This window comes from Pygocentrus nattereri, chromosome 1, assembly GCF_015220715.1.
Source record: "Pygocentrus nattereri isolate fPygNat1 chromosome 1, fPygNat1.pri, whole genome shotgun sequence".
Lineage (NCBI taxonomy): Eukaryota > Metazoa > Chordata > Actinopteri > Characiformes > Serrasalmidae > Pygocentrus > Pygocentrus nattereri.
Window position 1 is genome coordinate 3,821,246 of NC_051211.1, and position 20,369 is coordinate 3,841,614.

Genomic DNA, 20,369 nt, shown 5'->3' on the forward strand with positions numbered 1-20,369 from the left:
TCTGAATATTGTGTGTTTTTGAATTAGAGCTCCTGGGAAAATCTCAGCCTGCCTATGCAGCCACCTCTGTGTGGGAGACCTATGTTTTTTTATTTCTTCTTCAGCGCCCACGTAGACCAGCCACCTTGCTCTTACCTTCTCTTACTCTCTGTGGCTCTACCCCCGCCTCCCATTCTCTTCTCTCTTCTCTCCCTCTCAGTAGAGGCTGTTCCTCATCCCTACAGCACTCCAGGCAGACAGCAGAGAGTAAATAAAGGTATTAAAAACCACCTCAGAGAAACTTATGAGCCCATGATGGTGAGCAGAAGCACAGCCAGCGTGTCCTGTTCATGCAGCCAGCACATACATCCAGACGGCCTGCTCTGTACTCCACCCAGCAGACGGAGGTCATGGACATTATCAGTGCTCAGAACTGAGAGGGGAGGCAGTCTGCGTGGTCTCTTTACAGCTCATTTCATTCAGAGCCTTACTGACTTCTTTTTTTAAATATTACTTATACAAAGACACAAATTACACATTTTGGAAGTAAAAACATTAAAACCTCTGCAACAAACTTTTAAAAATAACATTTTTGGGCAGTAACATTAAATGCAGTCGCATTTTATTTGATTTAAAAAAATGCAGCATAAGCGCAAAGGTGTGGACACCCTACAAGGAAATAGGCCTTAATTATTATGTTATTATCGTTATGTCTTAATTAACTCATTAGGCCTTAACTGACTCGTCAGAACTGGCGTGGGAGGTTAAGAACTTTCATTAAGAACAGTCAACAGAAATCTGACCTGAGACCTCGTCACAGAAACCTTCATCTGAAGAATGCAACACATTCTTCATAAGCCAGGGGCATCTTGGTTACGAGTCCTGCTGGCTGATGAAGTAAACATTGAGCACAATCACCAAAAGGCAGTGGGGTCCAAAAGTCTGAGAGCTTCTATTTGGCAGTACTTCCTATATATCTAACTTAATAGAGAGTTTCCCATTACTAATGATATCATCAGCATCAGCAGGGCCTGGGTTCGATTCCCCAGCCGGGTGATCAGGGTCCTCTCTTAGTGGTGTTTGCATGTTCTCCCCATGTCTGTGTGGGTTTCCTCCCACAGTCTGAAGACAGGCAGTCAGGCCGTTTGGCCTTGCTACACTGCCCCTGGGGGTGTGTGATTATGTATGTCTGTCTGCCCTGTGATGGCCTACTGACCTTTCCAGGGTGTATCATGACCTCCGGGATAGGCTCCAACACCCCTACCCCTGCGACCCTGAGGGACTTAGTAAGTGTGTGTGAATTGAGACCGGGAAAATGCAAATGATTATTTTTTGATTTTTCCCCAGTTTAGTTGTATCCAGTTCCACCCACTAGTTAGGACTCCTCCAGTCTCACGATACCACCAGCACTAGGAGGGCGAAGGGTAACGCAGGCTTCCTCTGAGTCGTGTGAAGCACCACAGCATCTTTTTGAACTGCCACTCACACAATGTCACTGGACACTGGGGTTTGGGGGGGGGGGGGGGGGGGGGTGGGGTGCTCTCTTGGACACTTAGATGGTTGCACCACTCGGGAACCCCAAAATTTAGTGCAAAATTTAAAATACTCTTCATTTTAATTGTCAAAGCTTTTCTTTGTTTTACATTTGCCAAGTTCCTAAAACATTCCGTTGCCTATTCCCAAGTTTAAATAACGATATAATAAGCTTAGGATGAGAAATATTTGATATATGAAGTAAATTTAAGATGTTTTCTCTTACCACAATATCAGATTTTGCAGTTTATTTCCCAGCACTTAAACTGCCGCAGTACAAACACTGACTTTAAGTACATTTGTAGTTACTCTCCAGTTACTGCAGTGGAAGCTGCTATAAATAACACATTAATCAGAACCACTGAAATGCTCTCCGCTGCCTTCTAGCAAAGTGCCGAGCAGAACGCCAAACCCTAAAAGCTGCTTTGTGAAGCTGTAAAGCTGCTTTGTGACAACATCGCTGTAAAAAGCGCTATACAAATAAACTTGAGTTGAATTAAAAGCCAGACTCCAACACCATAAACAGCATCTCGCTGCCTGAACGTTACCTCTGCAGCGGCGCAGGACTATGAAAGAGAATCTTCTTAAAAGAATGGAATGAAAGGGAAAACACGGTTTTGATGCATCAATGATAAGCACTGCACTTTGTTCCGTTTTATTCCTTTTGCTGTTTGCCTCTTATCTCTTGTCCTATGAGCAGCAGCAGAACATTAAACTGAATATGGAGACAGAGGCCGCATGCCGGAAAGAGGAAAGATTCCAATGTCAAAAAGGATTTTGGAGTCACAAAGCTAGCAGACCGCGTCATCTTCAGAGCCAGGCTCGGGCTTAGCTGGAGACGGGGCGTCCTCTCTGCGCCGCCTCAGATGCATATGCATGCGCTTATGCTAGCCCATATGTTTCGGTGCCACTTTACCAATTCAAATCAGGCCTCCAGCCCTATATCAAACAAAGAGACATCATGTCAAACAATGCAAATGAAGACAGGGCTTCGCTCATCGGGCGGCGGGAGAAGCTGCGTTTCTCTTATGGAGCTTCTGAAAAGCATTCGGGCCAGAGAACGAAGAATCAGAGGAATGTGATGGGCTAAACTGGTTGGAGTGTCTAGAGACGGAAACTCTATAAAATGCCGGTTTTGCCAGTCCTTTTAAAGGGAATTTCACAATAATATTATACACTAACACATTCCACATCAGCTAGATGCATTTGCATTAGCTGGCTAAAGCCAAATAAAGTTCTAACGTTCACTAAAACCATAGATATGCCTTCCTAGACGCCGCATTGCCTGTTGTTCTCTATGCGATACGTCCACCATGTTGGAGAGGTCAAGATCCGCTTCTGAACAAGTTCACTCGTATTGAGAGACGAAGAGTCTCGGGATTAAATCAGCCACAACTTCCATACTACTCCACCGATTTTCACCAAGTTTGTTTGGTGTTAATCCTCAGACTCAGATTAATCCAGGCTGCTGGGATCAGCTCTCGGGAGCTTTCATTACCTTTAATAACTGATTGTGATAATTAGCCGTCCGGACCAGCAGGAAAGCATTCAGCCTGCACCGAGAAACACAATCAGCAAATCCATCACTTCTAATATTAATACACATAAACAGAAAATAAACCCCCCAATCACAGCAAGAAGGACGAGGCTAACCTCGGCGTCCTGTTCGCCAGCTTCTTGTTTGAGTTTTCCTGTTCCACCTTAAATGCTGCAGCTTCAGGCACCAGAAAGTGACTGCCGCATCATTTAAGGTGGAGCGGGACAATTCGAACATGAAGCCGGCGAATAAGAAGCCGACTTCAGCTTCGTGTAAGAAGGTGCTGAAAATAATCTACTATGAACATCTACATGGATTAAGGAATGCTAGAACTTACCCAGCTATTAACCATCATAGTAAATAAATAACTACTACCTAAAGTTAAGACCCCCTGAACAGACTATTCAGTGAAATAAGCTTCATATAAAACCAGAGGAAAAGCAATCACATCAACAGGTTCTCTGGGCCTCATTGACCACACGACCACATCTACACATAAACATCACACAATCATGAGCGAAAAATAGAAGCTTATGTTAGTAACGTGATTCATCTGACGTGCTGCTGTAGATCACAGCTGCACCTTGCTGGGTAATTGTTCGGAGGGGTGGTGAACTGCGCCGCACCAGGAGGCAAAAATAAACGGAGGAAATAGAGGACGGTGCGTTTTTATTTCAGTACCAGAAATCACAACACAAGAACACAAATACCAACGGCAACCAAGTTCACCAACGAAGACTAAAGTTACTGAAGACCAGTGAAGAAATCCAAAGCGGATTCTTCAAATGCGGCTGCTAAAGAAAACTGCTGCTCCTTCCGTTTTATTGTCCACCACAGAAACTGGAATCAAGGTGAGAAACATCTGAGAGTGAAATAAATTAGTCGCGTTAGCCGTTAGTTTACAACAGACTGCCTCAAATGGGCCATGTGATAAAATAACTCTGCCTCGCTGTCCTACCTCATAAACTGGTAAAGGCTCTACGGCATTTCGGAAACAGACCTCCTCTAGGTCCTCCGCACACTCCATCGTCTAAAACCATCAAGAAAACTGTAAGTTAAATAAACAGAAGCTGCTGCTGCCGTTAGCCGTGTTGCACGGCTGTGGCTACAGGCCAGTCACAACCAAATGCATTGATCTCAGTTGAGAATGCAGGTTGGACGGGAAACACAGACGTGATCCTGGAGTAAACGTTTACACGAAAAAACGTTTTAGGCCAAAACTTTATAACAAAACTATCAAGTCAAGTTATTGACTAACGGATGTGGCTTTAACCTCTTACTGGCCAGGGTATATTTCCATCTGAATTTACGTGACCAATTTAAGTTGGACAAATTATTCAGTAACTGCATGAAATAAAGGTAAATTTTTATTTTATTTAGTTATTTAAATTTTTGTAAAGCTTCCCTCAAATGAACAGCATACGGGTTTAAAGTTACATTCCCCATCTACGTGACTGGAGAGAAGAGCTAAGGCCTCATACGACGCCCAGCTTCTGAATGGAGCTTATGAAATATGAAAGTTATTAAGAAAATGATGAAGTGTGTTTTGGAACCACCGGTGGTCTCAAGGAATTTAAGAGGTTAAGAGCCATTAAATGCTTCGGGCGTCTGGTTCCTAGGACTACAGTGGTGACCAACTCGGTAAATGTATCTAGAAAGGTGCGTTTCACACCGAACCACTCTGAACGATTTTGTGTACATTTATACCACGGAGGTCAGGGAACCGGCCCTGTGACCTGAAGGTCGCTGCTTCGATCCCCAGAGCAGCACATGACTGAAGTGCCCTTGAGCAAGACACCTAACCCCCAACTGCTCCCTGGGCGCTGCGGATTGGGCTGCCCAACAGTGTGTGTGTGTGCTCACTAGTGTGTATGTGGTGTTTCACTTTAAGGATGGGTTAAATGCGGAGGTGAAATTTCCCCGCTGTGGGAGTAGTAGGGGTCTCTTAATTTAGTAAAATCAGTGGACTTCCCCTTGAATGGAGCACTGATTAGTCACTGGTATCCACTGAGCCCCTGAGGTCAGATCTCAGAATCGGTATCGGGAGGGAAAAGTTAGCCTCACCAGTTCTGGTCCTTCACAACGCTGCCGAACCCACAGGGATACACATATGACACAGAAAGGACGTATAATCCCCATCCTAATCCCCTCATGTCACCGTGTTACAGAAATCAAAGCCAATCCAACCGGAATTCTGCTATTTTTACCCCTCCCCTCCCCATTCTCACTCAGAATGGATGTGGCGCTCTAATTCCCACTGTATTAGTCATATTCTCAGAAGCTAACGTGTTATTTAATTCTTCTAAACCGGAATCCCTCCCTCGAGAGCTTCTGACAGGGAGGGAGCACGCGGCCCCACTGGTGAGCTTCTGCGTCTCATAATGATTTGTAAGTGTGGAGTATCGAGGACTCAAGCAGGTGCATTAACTGTGGAAGTTATGTTTATTTATGTCTGAGTCACCAAACATACATTAGCTGAGGCTTAAAGCTTTTTATTGATCTCAGTTTCACCTTGAGAGCTTTACATGTGAATGCGAGAGAGAGAGAGAGAGAGAGAGAGAGAGAGAGAGAGAGAAAACGGGAGTGTACTTCTTCATGAACTGCTGCATTCCAAACATTTCTGGCCTACAATGAACGCACACCACAGAAAGCATATCACGAGCTTAGCCTCTCGCTTACCGACCGCAATTTCTCATGAGCCCAGTGACTCCGACTGCAGTTTACAGAGCCACACCCTCTCTTCAGGAAACAGCCTGAAATCGTGGCACCAGCAGGGTCCGTGTATCTTTTGGTCATTCGATTTTCAGGGGAAAATGGGTCATTTCTCGTTTTTGGCTCCGTTGTTTTTTTATTTATTTTATTTTTTATTTGATTTATCTATATGATTTTGAGTTGAGCTGACCTCTCAACTGCAAAATGATCGGCCAGTATAGTGAGACTATTTTACATAAAATGACCAAAAACAAGTAAAAACAATTCTGGAAACCAGCTCGATCATCTTTGAATAGACACACAACCTTATAATAAACACACAACCATCTCCAAATGGGAAATATTAGATATACTGACTAGATTTATGATCATTTCACTTGACAAGATACCATTTGTTGCAGGCCATTAAATGTGAACGTTGTGCAACAAAAAGGTGAAATGGGCGCCACACCAATGGTGCTGCACCAACTTCATCAGATGTGAAGGCAATAATCAGAAGCTACTCTGACATGCGGCTTTCTGTCGATAAGATTTCTAATAGACACCCGGAGTCTGGACCTGGAACCCCTCAGCTCCACCATATTCAGGTACCTGTTGTAGGGCTCTATATTCCAGGTTCCTGGAAGGCTCTGTGCAGTGTGATGAAGGCAAAGGCCCTGCAGTGTCATGGATCATTTAAATACAGGCCTACAAGATCAGCACTCACCCCTCAGACATTAACATATTAATACCGCAGCGTGTCCAACTTAACTAGGCATCTATCTCACGCTGCGTCCTCCACCGAGAAACCATCAGACTTTCCCTATCCTGCCGCTTCCCGAGCCGGGAGCTAAACTAGCTCTGTTAGATCACCCTGGAGCTCACAAAGCCTCATAATATAAATAATTCAACAGGAAAGGCTCAGAACCGTGCACACTGTTAGCAGCAAGACAGCAGCGCCGGCCTGCGGCATGGAACACCAGAGCCTACCGGCCAGCCCTGACTTTTCCAAGGAAGCTGACAAGTACGTTGACTGCAGGGGAGTAACCTAAGGGTGGGGGCTGCATCCTCTCCAATGTGGAAAAGAAACAACTTTGTTGCTTTCAAAATGAGGCTTAAATATAAATAATGAAGGAAATCAGGAACCACATTCTTTAAGGGTCTTACGCAAACAACACAAGTTCTTACAGGAACAGTAACACCTTTGCAGACTGAGCATGATTAATCTGTTAGATATTATTTATGGGGCAGTTGTGGAACCCCATTGGAGGTTGGAGGTTAGGGAACCAGTTGGAGTTTAGGGAACCAGCCCTGTGACCAGAAGGTCACCGGTTCGATCCCCTTGGCCAACAGTATGCCATTTAAGTGCCCTTGAGCAAGACACCTAACTCCCAACTGCTCCCTGGGCACTGTGGATAGGGCTGCCCACCGCCCTGTGCAAGTGTGCTTACTGCCCCCCTAGTTTGTGTGCTCACTAGCACGCTTGTATGTGGGCATTTCACTGCACGGATGAGTCAAACGTGGAGCTGAAATTCCTGAGTGCAAACAAAACTGGCTGATGATTCTGAATTCAATGTTGTGGTCTATGGTTGGTGTTTTGCATGTTGGTCAAATGGCTCTTTCCTGTCAAAGCAGGTGGTTCTTTGCCACACTGAGCGACGAAACCTCTAGAAGTGTGACCTGCAAGGCCACCTGAACACTAACCACAGCCTTACTTACTCTACATGATGTCATTTAGCTACTATCAATGTTTTAATGGAGCACTGGTGTTTGATTGGTACTTGGAATTGATTGATACTGAACTGGTATTGAGAGAGAAACGTTAGACTGAAGCATCTCCACGAGATGTAGCCTTTCACAACCCTGTCGAAGCTACTGGGACACACACCTGACACAGAAAAGACTAAGACTTAGAAAAGTCTCAGGACTGCTAAAACACAAGGAATGGCGTACGATCCACCACAGGAAACGGTGGAAACCTGAAACATGACTTCACTATATGAATAAGAGGCAAACTCTTTAGATAAAACATTTTCTCTTGCAGTATAATGCACGACGTCATCTCACTATAATTTGTATATCACTAATTGCAATAGTATGTAAAAATATAAGTAATGAAATAAATCAGAAGCACATTCTTCAGGGGTCTTACACAAACAACACACATTCAGTAACACAATAAAGGCTTTTATAGGCTAAACAATTTATTTATTAGACATTGAATTTATTCTTGCGCACCAAACGGTTCAACTTCTGAATGAAGTCAGAATGAAGTTTTCTGAAAACAGAAAATAGCCTGATCAATGTCTTCATTCGCAATGCAAAAAATGGTACCATAACTCTTATTATTTTACTTATGTCTGTGTAATTTTGCTTTTTTCAAGCATATTTATAACCAAACTTTCCAATATAGTGAGATAATTTTACTTTTTAAAATTGTACCTAGTAAAAATAATAAATTCAAAGTAAAGAACATTTTTGCCCTTTTCTGTGAAGTTACCATATTGCAGATACACAATACTTCCAAAAGTTTTCACTCTCCCATCCAAATCATTGAGTTCAGGTGTTCCAGTCACTTCCATGGCCACAGGTGTATAAAGCCGAGCCCCTCGGCCTGCAGACTGCTTCTACAGACATTAGTGAAAGAATGGGTCGTTCTCAGGAGCTCAGTGAGTTCCAGCGTGGTGCCGTGATCGGACGCCACCTGTGCAGCAAGTCCAGTCGTGAAATTTCCTCACTACTAAATATTCCACAGTCAACTGTCAGTGGGATTATAACAAAGTGGAAGCGATTGGGAACGACAGCAACTCAGCCATGAAGTGGTCGGCCACGTAAAATGACAGAGCGGGGTCAGCGGATGCTGAGGGGCATAGTGTACAGAGGTCACCAACTTTCTGCAGAATCAATCACTACAGACCTCCAAACTTCATGTGGCCTTCAGATCAGCTCAAGAAGCTGAAGAGCTTCATGGAATGGGTTTCCATGGCCGAGCAGCTGCATCCAAGCCTTACATCACCAAGCGCAATGCAAAGCGTGGAATGCAGTGGAGTAAAGCGCCGCCACTGGACTCTAGAGCAGTGGAGACGTGTTCTCTGGAGTGACCAATCACGCTTCTCCATCTGGAAATCCGATGGACGAGTCTGGGTTTGGCGGTTGCTAGGAGACGGTACTTGTCTGACTGCATTGTGCTGAGTGTAAAGTTTGGTGGAGGGGGGATCATGGTGTGGGGTTGTTTTTCAGGAGTTGTGCTCGGCCCCTTAGTTCCAGTGAAAGGAACTCTTAAAGCTTCAGCAACACGAGATTCTGGACAATTTCATGCTCCCAACTTTGTGGGAACAGTTTGGGGACGGCCCCTTCCTGTTCCAACATGACCAATTCCAACCAATTCCACACCAGTGCACAAAGCAGGTCCATAAAGATACGGATGAGCCAGTTTGGTGTGGAAGAACTTGACCGGCCTGCACAGAGTCCTGACCTCAACCCCATAGAACACCTTTGGGCTGAACTGGAGTGGAGACTGTGAGCCAGACCTTCTCGTCCAACATCAGTGTCTGACCTCACAAATGTGCTTCTGGAAGAACGGTCAGAAATTCCCATAAACACACTCCTAACCCTTGTGGAAAGCCTGAAGCTGTTATAGCTGCAAAGGGTGGGCCGACATCATATTAAACCCTATGGATTAAGAATGGGATCTCACTCAATTTCATATGTGTGTGAAGCCAGACGAGCGAATACCTCTGGAAATACAGTTGTACTTGAGAGATATTTCTTTTTGCATTTTAGTGCCATTATTTGGATTGTTTGGTGTGTCACAGCGTTTAAAGGGGCTACGCCAAGTAACGTTTGTTTATTTGAGCTCTACCCGTTTATTGGCTGATACCAATAACGATTACGATGTTCTTTACAGTAGCTGGAGGGCTGGAAGCTCTTTTATCTTCAGTAACACTTGCAGAACCAACTTAACTTGTTACTTAAACATCCTCTGCGTTATCTGGCTTATTCTTAAGATCAAATCACCAGGTACTAAAACATGACCATCAAATGCAGCAGAATGTGTAGCGTAGTGATATGCTAATTTGTCAGTTGCTATTTTTAACACTTTATAAAGAGTTTATCAAGCTAACAGGCAGCTTGGTAAATAATAGGATTTTTAGCTTGTGTGCCAGCACCTTTTCCATCCCACCAATCACAGACTACCACTTACGCCACTGAGTTTCTAACCAGCTTACCTTGCAGCCCTCGCAGGCACTGACACCATAGTGGTACCCCGAGGACTTGTCCTGGCACACGAAGCAGGGCTTGTAGACACGGGGAGGAGGCAGGGGTGAGGGCGGGCTGGGGACCAGCTCCTCTGAACTGCTGCTCTGCGTCTCGATGGCTGTGGGGACATAAGAATGACAAGACAGAGATTACAAAGGAGGCAGAAAAGCTGCCTAGAACAACTGGGCAAATGAGTGAGACTAAAAAACTATAAGAATCACAGAAACACAGAGTCTTGCAGAGACTTGAGTAAGTCAGGACAGATGGAAAACCCAAGCATGACAGAGACGGCACAATACTGAAGCAGGAAGGAAGGAAATATACAGTGTAATATCACAATATTTCAGATTTAAAACTAGTATCAACACACAGAGGCCCAAGTATCAATATTTAAATATTTATTATATTAACTATGTTTAGATAGCCAAATGCAATGCCTACTCTAAAGCTTCTGCCTTCCTTTTGATGAGACTGAGACCAAGGCTTCAGTCAGTGGAGCTGTAGTTGGGAAGGAACGATAGCATAGAGAATAAGACCCATGACCAATACTGGAAAAAAATCAGAGACTTATTTTGTGGCGTCATTTTGAGAATCGCCCTATAAATAACTAAACTAAAGTGATCTATGGTTGGTTCTTTTGCATGTTAGTCAAATGGCTCTTTCCTGTCAAAGTAGGTGGTTCTTCACCACATTGAGCGACTAAGCCCGCCGGACGTGTGGCTTGCAAGGCTACCTGAACACTAATCAGAGCCTTACTTACTCTACATTATGTTATTACAAGCAATTCTCTGAGGGGGCAGTGAGCACGCTTGCTCAGAGTGGTGGGCAGCCCTATCCGCAGCACCAGGGTAGCAGTTGGGGGTTTGGTGTCTTGCTCAAGGGCACTTCAGTCATATACTGTCATCCAAGGCTAGTTCCCTAACCTCCAGCCCATGACTGCCCCCACAGTGAAACACCACATACACACGAGTGGACACACCCTCTAGGGGGCAGTGAGACACCCAGGGAGCAGTTGGGGGTTAGGTGTCTTGCTCAAGGGCACTTCAGTCAAATACTGTTGGCTCAGGGGATCGAACTGGCGGCCTTCCGGTCACAAGGCCGGTCCTCTAACCTCCAGCCCACGACTGCCCCTTTTCCTCCAATACTCAATACCAACAATTTGTGCTGGTATACTATGTCCTGCATACTAATACTGGATATTGAATCATTTTACCTCTAGGGTATTAAACATTTCATGCATTTTTAGAAATACTTGATCATAACAGAGCATCTGATCATATGAATCACACTGATCATACAAAGGATCACAGAAATACTGAACATATTTACTCGCATGCCAAACTGAGACACTTATTTACCCAAAATTTAATTTGCAAACTTGCAACGATCACTACAAACCGTAAAATCAACCCCAAAAAAGAACCCACAACGGTCTCAGGGGGAAAAGATCGCTGAAACAGTATAAATGATCTCACAGCTCAGACTGTATCAGAGGACAAGGAGGCAACACGAGCGCGCTCCAAACACCAGGCCAATCAGCCGATCAAATTACGCCACCACACACGGATCTCCAGAGGAGCAAACTCACTTAGCCGTGTCATTCAGCCGCTCGGCTGCATCCGAAAGGATTCTGCACTGCCAGTTCACTCCATCCATCTCTGCGTGAGCTGCACACAGCACTACCTTTACAATCCCAGCAGAATTTCCTCACGATGGTGCTGTCAAAGAATGAATTCCTGTTTTCCGAGAGTCGTTCAATTACAGAGCTGCATTCTTCATGAACGTGTGGGTGTAAAAAAAACTGCGGAAAACTTAGTCAGGAATCCAGTCTAAGCTGAACAAGCTTCGTGAGGCACATCTATGGTTAGACCTTCACTTATGCAATTTCCATTCAAAACAGCCCTTAAGTACAAGTTATTCATTTTCAAGTGAAAATAACAGGAGTTTATAAAACTGGAGCTCCAAAACAACTGGAAAACATTTCTCCTAACAACCACCTGGAAGAGCTGGTATACAACAGCACGTAAGTGCTGTTGTCTACAGGTGCCCCCCATCAGATAAACAGCACTTAAAGCTTTCATCTCAGAGAGAGGAGAACATCAAGCTGCTTCAGATGTGAAAACATCCACAGGTGTTTCTGTCCATCCTTCCACTGGCATTTCATAAATACATGCAACGTAAAAGAAAGGTTTCATTTCATAAAACCATTATTAATGTAACATATAAGCAGCTAATTTATACATTTCTATTAAGAGACCCTTATTAGTCCCACAATGGGGAAATTTCACCTCTGCATTTAACCCATCCGTGAAGTGAAACACCACATACACACTAGTGAGCACACACACACTAGGGGGCAGTGAGCACACTTGCCCGGAGCGGTGGGCAGCCCAATCCGCAGCGCCCTGGGAGCAGTTGGGGGTTAGGTGTCTTGCTCAAGGACACCTCAGTCATGTGCTGTCGGCTCTGGGGATCGAACCGGCGACCTTCCGGTCACGAGGCTGGATCCCTAACCTCCAGCCCATGACTGCCCAAACTCATCAGGGGAGAGCGCGAACGCAGTCCCCCACTACCAGAAATTATGCAGTCGAGATTCCCGCATTTGGGGAATTCGCAAGGGTCAGCACCACCCTGTATGGTGTTTGTAAGTCATTATCTGGCGAATCTGGTGTCAGCATTAGAAATGTTATTACTAACATCTGAGCACAAATATTGGCAATTCTTTAAGGGTTCTTCTCTAAAGACATCGGGACTCTTCCAAAGTTTGTTGTTAAACAAGTTCTTGAGAAAGGTCCTAAGACAAGTCTACGTGAGATTCATGGCGTGTTCTTAACCCTTGTGTGGTGTTCAGGTCTGTGGGAGCCGTTTTCAATGTTTACCAAAAGAAAAAATGATGTGATTTATTATTATTTATTATCTATGAAGAACATATAAAATAACCCATTCTAAGTGCCTTCACTCTGCTCACCCCCAACACATTTATATTACACATGTGGTGTTGGGCTGAATCCGTGGGGAGTAAAAGTGTGGAGGTGCTGTGTCCTTCACTCTGTTCTCCTCCTACATGGCCTGCTGTCAGTGTGTGTGTATGTGTGGACAACATGCACAGGCTGCTGACTGGCTACAGCTGCTAAAGTAGAACCCTATGCTGGACACTATTTTAAACATCTGGTATTTTTATATTAACTGTTATGACTGTATTGATTTAAAAAATCAATAATATGTTGGGCCCACCAGACCAATGAGTAACACACACATCAACACCACTCAAGGGTTAAAGCACAGAACCCGTTCACACCTTTGTGCTCTTGAGTGTGTGGATTCTCTTCTTACCTAAGAACAAACCCCAAATAAGAAAACACTAATGACTATCAGAGTCTTCACGAAAAAACTGTGTGAGTGGGTTTTTAAGAAGTTCTTTCTCAAGAACGGTTGGTGAATGAGGCTCGGTGTTCTACACAGAACCATCAACACCCTAAGAAGAATTTCCCCCGCTTAAATTTTCTCTGCATGGTGACATGGTCCTTCACACTGGAGAACATGTTCTATATAGTGGTTCTTTGAGTGTCCATGCTTCTGTATGGAACCACTGTCTTTACTAAAGATCTCTGAAGAGCGTAGAAGTTAATCTTTGAAAATAACTCTACAAATCACCTCATATAAAAGTGTGTCTGATGAGCAAGCCCATGCTTTGATTCGTCCTCCATTTGACCTTTTTATTCCAGCTTATTTTAGGTGTCGCTTGAAAACGTCTCTGCGCCTCGTAGCCTATTTTGCCTTGAGGGAGCTCTGAATGTAGACGCGGAGAGGTCACCTGCCAAATGCCGTGACCTCTCAGTGACCCTCTCACCAGGCGCCGCAAAATCTGGGCCAGTGTGGAGCATCTTTGCCTGATTAGGTTAAAATTAGAAACCTGGAAGGTGAAAAGAAAGAAATCACGTCTACAATTCCACTGTTAAACATGCGGGAGGCAGGGATGCTTTGGGTTGGTGCTACAGAGGAACCACTTTCGGGTGCTGAAAGAGCTTTCAGTGGTTCTCTGATGTTCTGTGAAGAAGCTTTGTAAAAGTTACACCCGTTAACATCAGAGGCTTATTATGTTTTAAGGCTTCTGATCATTAAGTACACCGACTCCAATGTAAACTGGCTTTGATCTTACATGTTACAGAAGCGCAGCTGCTGGATATTTAAAAGAAAACTCCACCAATTAAAAAAAAAATCTGCATAATTCAGTGTTTGGGATGTAAACGGGGTCATTCTGAGGGGTTTGGTGTGAACTGGTTCAGATGTCTTTACAGTGGTGGTGATGGGAACCAGGGGTCGCCATGGCAACAACATAAATACAGACACTTTATTTACCATCCAAACCCGCCAGCGAACCTACACGAGTCTCCAGAGCTTTTATATGTAATGGTAAAATACTGAAAAAATATGTTGTCTATGGGACGTTTGACACCCTGCATGTATAATTTAGGCTAAAAGCTTCTCAGAACTATCACAACACAATATTTTAGGCATCAGGCAACGTATTCATAACCATTTCATGTTTCTGTGAAGAGCTTTTAGAGGCACTAAGCTCCTCAGACACCTGGTTCCTATCACCGCCACTGTGAACAATATCTAGCAACGACTTTGAATCACTTTATTTGCATTTCAAGCACTTAATGGCATAGAAATAGTAAAGAAAATTCCTTTTAAGAGATAATAAACTTTCTCACTATACAGCGATTAAAGGTCATTCTTAGAGCTGTATGTTTAAGCCAGAAGAAACTGGGGAACCTTTGTTTTCAAGAGTAGATGAATATGAAAAGCAGAGTTTGCTGGAAGGGAAGTGGAGTGCAGGTAAGAGACTGCTGCTTCACTCTAGATCTGAGGCCAGATTAACAGAGTAGATAAATACGCCTCGAGTCTTCTAACTAAGTACGCATTGATTGCAGGAGTCTCTCTCTCTCTCTCTCTCTCTCTCTCTCTCTCTCTCTGTGTTGGGATTTCGACCGTTAGACAGATAAATGACCTTATCGATCTCGCATCACACTCCTCCTCCCCTGCGACTCCGAACACTCCATTTCCTCCGAGTGAAATCTGATTGAATTAATGAAGGTAGGCGGCCATCCGTTTTCATTTAAGTCAGGTCGGCCGGCGCTGCGGCTTGTAGCCGGCCGCACGCTCAAAATGCTTTCCATCTGGCGACGGGAGACTCCGCTCCTGTCTGTGTCCGGCCGCCGCGGAACGCTACCAGATCTATTCTAATCACGGCAGACATGGAGCACAATTCCTGCTGACAGGTCATCCATTTCCACCGGCCACATGTGCCGAAGCGTGCCGGCCACTGACTATGGACTATGTAAACAAGGTGAACGTGTCGGTCTACCACGACTCTGAGAGGTCTGTAGTAAGAAGGAGCTGTTAGACTGCTAGAAATCAGTGGTGAACTGTGACCATTACAGCTAAGCCTCCGGTTTTGGCCATAAATCACTGCTGTCAGAACAAAAGCTCAAAAATGGGAACTTTACAGGACAGGGAAAAACACACTCTACGGGTCAATGGAACCAGATTTTTTCCAAGTAATTTTTGGGTAATTTCTGGTCTGTTCATCATGAATTTTACATACAATGTAAAATGCAACAGGTATTTTCAAATTATGTCAAAAACCAAAAACAAAAACGGAGATACGAGGCTTCGTTCCGACATCAGCGGAATATCAAAAATGGTTCAAAAACGAGGAAAAAGAAAATCTCTATGGTGACGCTTAGTTCCGCTAGCACCCCTATGGGACTCGTGTAGTAAGCTAGCACTGAGCTAGCAGCAATTCCCATTGATATTTTTGTCTGTTCTAGATTTCTAGACTAATAGATTGTAAGAAATCGGTGGTGAACTCTTAGACCTAAAGCCGGGTTTACACTACATGACTTACCCCAGTTTTAACCCTGATTCTCAGTCTGGTCGAGTCTGAGCTGGTCGGCTCTAGTCTAGTCTATTTTCGGGTCAGTCGGAGTCGACAGTCGGAGAGAGAGACGAGCCGTCTGTGAGGGGCAAAGCCTCCCGATCGCGTTTCAAACCAGTCAGACTTTATCAAACGTTTCATTTTTCGACCCGACTCTGAACAAAAGGCAACGACTCAATTTGAACGGATTCCTGCAACAACCAATGAAAACCGAGAGCACGAAAGAAGAAAATACAGCAAGTAAACAAAGTGAAACGTCTCTCACGTGAGAAGCTTTTTAATGAGCTGAGTTTAAGTCTCAAGCACAATCGAATTCAGTGCTGCTGTTGGAAGGAAACCGTGTATCTCCAATTTCCGGTTTTTGAGATGAGAGAGAGCGAAAAGAGAAGAGGAGAAAAGTGAAAGAGATAAAAGCGAAGGAGAAGAGAAAGAGAAAAGAAAAAGATGAGACAGAGAGAGAAGGACAGAAAAAAGAGAGAGGAAAGAAATAGATGATCAGAGAAAAGAGAGAGAGAAAAGAGGACTGGATGAGACAGAGCAGAGAAAGAGAGAGAGAGAAAAGAAAAAGAAATAAAAGAGAGTGATAGAGTGAGAAGAAGAGAGAGAGGACCGAGTTCGCTCTCTCGTCTGTCTCTGTAGCTGCATATTTAAACTCGGTGAGAGGTATTTGACCACCTGCAGACAGATGGGTCACATAAAAGGCAGATGTAGCCCCCCCCCACCCCACCTCTGCTGGAGTGCTGGAGGGGCGTGATGGGCGCGTGAGGCACAGAGAGCCTTTCCTCATTTTCTGGGCAATTACACTCCGGTGCGGCAGACGGGCCACTTCCACATGTTAACATACACACAGTCACCGCTGGAAGGGGCAGAGGCAGAGAGAGAGAGAGAGACAGAGAGAGAGAGAGAGAGAGAGAGAGAGAGAGAGAGACGGGAGGTGCTTTTAAAAGAGGAGGCGAGGCAGGCAGAGAAAAATGCCTCATGGCTCGTCACGCTGAACCCGTAGCCTCTGGCTGAACTCACCAGCAGGGTCAAGCAGGAAACACACACACCCATTACAGGCCATTCTCGCACCGGGGGGAAAACAAACTGAAAACAGCACGGCTGAGTCGCACAGCCGGTCCTCAGAGAGAGAGAGAGAGAGAGAGAGAGAGAGAGAGAGAGAGACAGGGAGGGAGAGGGAGAGAGAGAGAGAGAGAGAGAGAGAGAGAGAGAGAGAGAGAGAGAGAGAGAGAGAGAGAGAGAGACAGGGAGGGAGAGGGAGAGAGACAGGGAGGGAGAGGGAGAGAGAGACTGGGAGGGAGAGGGAGACAGGGAGGGAGAGGGAGAGAGAGACAGGGAGAGAGAGAGAGAGAGAGATAGAGAGAGAGAGAGGGAGAGAGAGAGGGAGGGAGGGAGGGAGAGAGAGCGAGAGAGACAGGGAGGGAGGGAGAGAGAGAGAGAGAGAGAGAGAGAGAGAGAGAGAGAGAGAGAGAGAGAGAGAGAGAGAGAGAGAGAGAGAGAGAGAGACAGGGAGGGAGGGAGAGAGACAGGGAGGAAGGGAGAGAGACAGGGAGGGAGGGGGAGAGAGAGAGAGAGAGAGAGAGAGAGAGAGAGAGACAGAGAGAGAGAGAGAGAGGGGACTGACTGGGCGCCACACACGTGCCAGTTTGTATTCCTATCCTTACAGGATTCCCCTTGATGTCTGTGTTGTTGTAGTAGTTGTAGCTAAAGGCTGCTGTGCTGTGCCTCACCCAGCACTGACCGCTCCCTCCGTCTCCACAGCTCGCTGCCCACGCTGCGGAATTCACGCACGTCTCTCACATTCTCTCTCTCTTTGCTCTCTCATTGGCCGTTAGCCGAAACACTCGTTCAATCACATTGTTGACCATCTCACTCGGTATGGAAGTCCACAGAGGCCATGAGATAGTTGCATTCGTCTGGATTGTTATTTTGAGATAATAAGTTCGTTATATTGCTATCTCAAGGTAACAAAGTTGTTATCTTGAGATGATGAGTTGATTATCTTGCAATCTCAAGATAACAAAAGTTGTTATCCTGAGATATCGAGTTAACTGTCTTGCTATCGAGTCTGTTATCTTGCTAACTTGCAAGGTAACAAAGTTGTTATTGTCAGATAATGTGCTCATTATCTTGTGATCTCAAGATAACAATCTAGAAAATTAAAGTAACAGGTCATGGCTTCTCTGGTCTCCTCTCAAACTACCAGATCATCCGAGCTGTCGGTCACTTTCCAACCGAGCTTCTTACCTGCAAAATCACTTCAGACTGAAAATCTCTAGAAGAAGTAAATCAGGTTAAAATCAGGGTGAAGTGGTGACACGCAGGTCCAGCTTAACTCCCTGATACTGGACTGTGAAGTGAGTCCTGCACTGAAATAACTGTGTTTAATGAACTCCAGCCGTATCTCAGGATCTCTGGACAAAGCTGTGTCCAGACGCTCCGTCTCTTCTCGCTTCATATTTGCTTTCTTTTCCAATCGGCCTCTCCGATTACATCCTACCTCCGCACTTCACCCCAAACAAACAAACAGCCGTTGCCATGACGACGGCCTGGTGGCCAACGCCGAGGTCCATTCAGTGAAAGACAATGCAAATAAACAGAGAGAGAGAGAGAGAGAGAGAGAGAGAGAGAGAGAGAGAGAGGAAGCAGGGTAAGTAGAGGATAGAGAGAGAGAGAGAGAGAGAGAGAGAGAGAGAGCAGGGTAAGTGGAGGATAGAGAGAGAGAGAGAGAGAGGGAGCAGGGTAAGTAGAGGATAGAGAGAGAGAGAGAGGGAGCAGGGTAAGTAGAGGATAGAGAGAGAGAGAGAGAGAGAGAGAGCAGGGTAAGTAGAGGATAGAGAGAGAGAGAGAGAGAGAGAGCAGGGTAAGTAGAGGATAGAGAGAGAGAGAGAGAGAGAGAGAGAGAGAGAGCAGGGTAAGTGGAGGATAGAGAGAGAGAGAGAGAGAGGGAGCAGGGTAAGTAGAGGATAGAGAGAGAGAGAGAGGGAGCAGGGTAAGTAGAGGATAGAGAGAGAGAGAGAGAGAGAGAGAGCAGGGTAAGTAGAGGATAGAGAGAGAGAGAGAGAGAGAGAGCAGGGTAAGTAGAGGATAGAGAGAGAGAGAGAGAGAGAGAGAGGGAGCAGGGTAAGTAGAGGATAGAGAGAGAGAGAGAGAGAGCAGGGTAAGTAGAGGATAGAGAGAGAGAGAGAGAGAGAGAGAGCAGGGTAAGTAGAGGATAGAGAGAGAGAGAGAGAGAGAGAGAGAGAGAGAGAGAGAGAGAGGGAGCAGGGTAAGTAGAGGATAGAGAGAGAGAGAGAGAGCAGGGTAAGTAGAGGATAGAGAGAGAGAGAGAGAGAGAGAGAGAGCAGGGTAAGTAGAGGATAGAGAGAGAGAGAGAGAGCAGGGTAAGTAGAGGATAGAGAGAGAGAGAGAGAGAGAGCAGGGTAAGTGGAGGATAGAGAGAGAGAGAGAGAGCAGGGTAAGTGGAGGATAGAGAGAGAGAGAGAGAGAGAGAGAGAGCAGGGTAAGTAGAGGATAGAGAGAGAGAGAGAGAGCAGGGTAAGTAGAGGATAGAGAGAGAGAGAGAGAGAGAGAGAGAGAGAGAGAGAGAGCAGGGTAAGTGGAGGATAGAGAGAGAGAGAGAGAGAGAGAGAGAGAGAGCAGGGTAAGTAGAGGATAGAGAGAGAGAGAGAGAGAGAGAGAGAGAGAGAGAGCAGGGTAAGTGGAGGATAGAGAGAGAGAGAGAGAGAGAGAGAGCAGGGTAAGTGGAGGATAGAGAGAGAGAGAGAGAGAGAGAGCAGGGTAAGTAGAGGATAGAGAGAGAGATAGAGAGAGAGAGAGAGAGAAAGAGAGAGAACAAACTTTATTTGATCAAGCTGAATACGGAACAGGCCGAATAAATCATCAATAAATCCAACCACTTTTTGCACCGTCCTTCCGTGGACTGTGCCGCATCCCCTCCAATGCAAAGGCATCAGGGAAACGAGTGCGTGTTGCTTTACTCCATGCACACAGACCATGAACGTGTTTAGACTCCTGCGCAAAAGTCTCTGTTCTTCAGGCCCTAATTGATTTGATTCACTACAGTAACAATGAAAGGCCACTGAAGAGTGAACTTTGTCCCTTTGTACTGACAGAAAACTGGAGTTGGAGACACAACAGCACTGAAAACTCACATCATTATAGCCTAAAAAGAGCTGCTTATTCGGCTCTGCTGTAAAGAGCTAATGATCGCATTCATTGGATCTGATGTGTTAGAGAGGGAAAACTCCTGGACATCTCCAGGACCAGCACTGTAGAGCCCTGCACTGGCCACTCCATGAAGTCAAACAGCAGAGAGTCCATATCATTAAGAACATTACCCAGAGCCCCCTGGTGTAGCGCTGTTGTGGACGCCCCCTTCTCCCTCCCCTTGAACCCTCTGTAACCCCCATATGACCTGGTCTT

General features: G+C 45.3%; 1 protein-coding gene and 1 pseudogene across 3 annotated transcripts in view; both read right to left on the minus strand.

The window, feature by feature from the left end:
- The window catches only part of LOC108410498 (retinoic acid receptor beta), a 297,200-nt gene that overhangs the window by 88,608 nt on the left and 188,223 nt on the right, over positions 1-20,369 (minus strand). For 2 of the 3 annotated variants that reach the window (XM_037546495.1, XM_037546517.1), the window contains one exon: positions 9,970-10,118. In XM_037546495.1, coding sequence (XP_037402392.1) covers positions 9,970-10,118 — 149 coding nt within the window. Of the gene's footprint in view, positions 1-9,969; positions 10,119-18,191; positions 18,254-20,369 lie in introns of those variants that run through there. The other variant, XM_037546532.1, reaches the window with a different exon arrangement.
- Positions 12,542-12,687, minus strand: LOC119264438 (annotated as a pseudogene).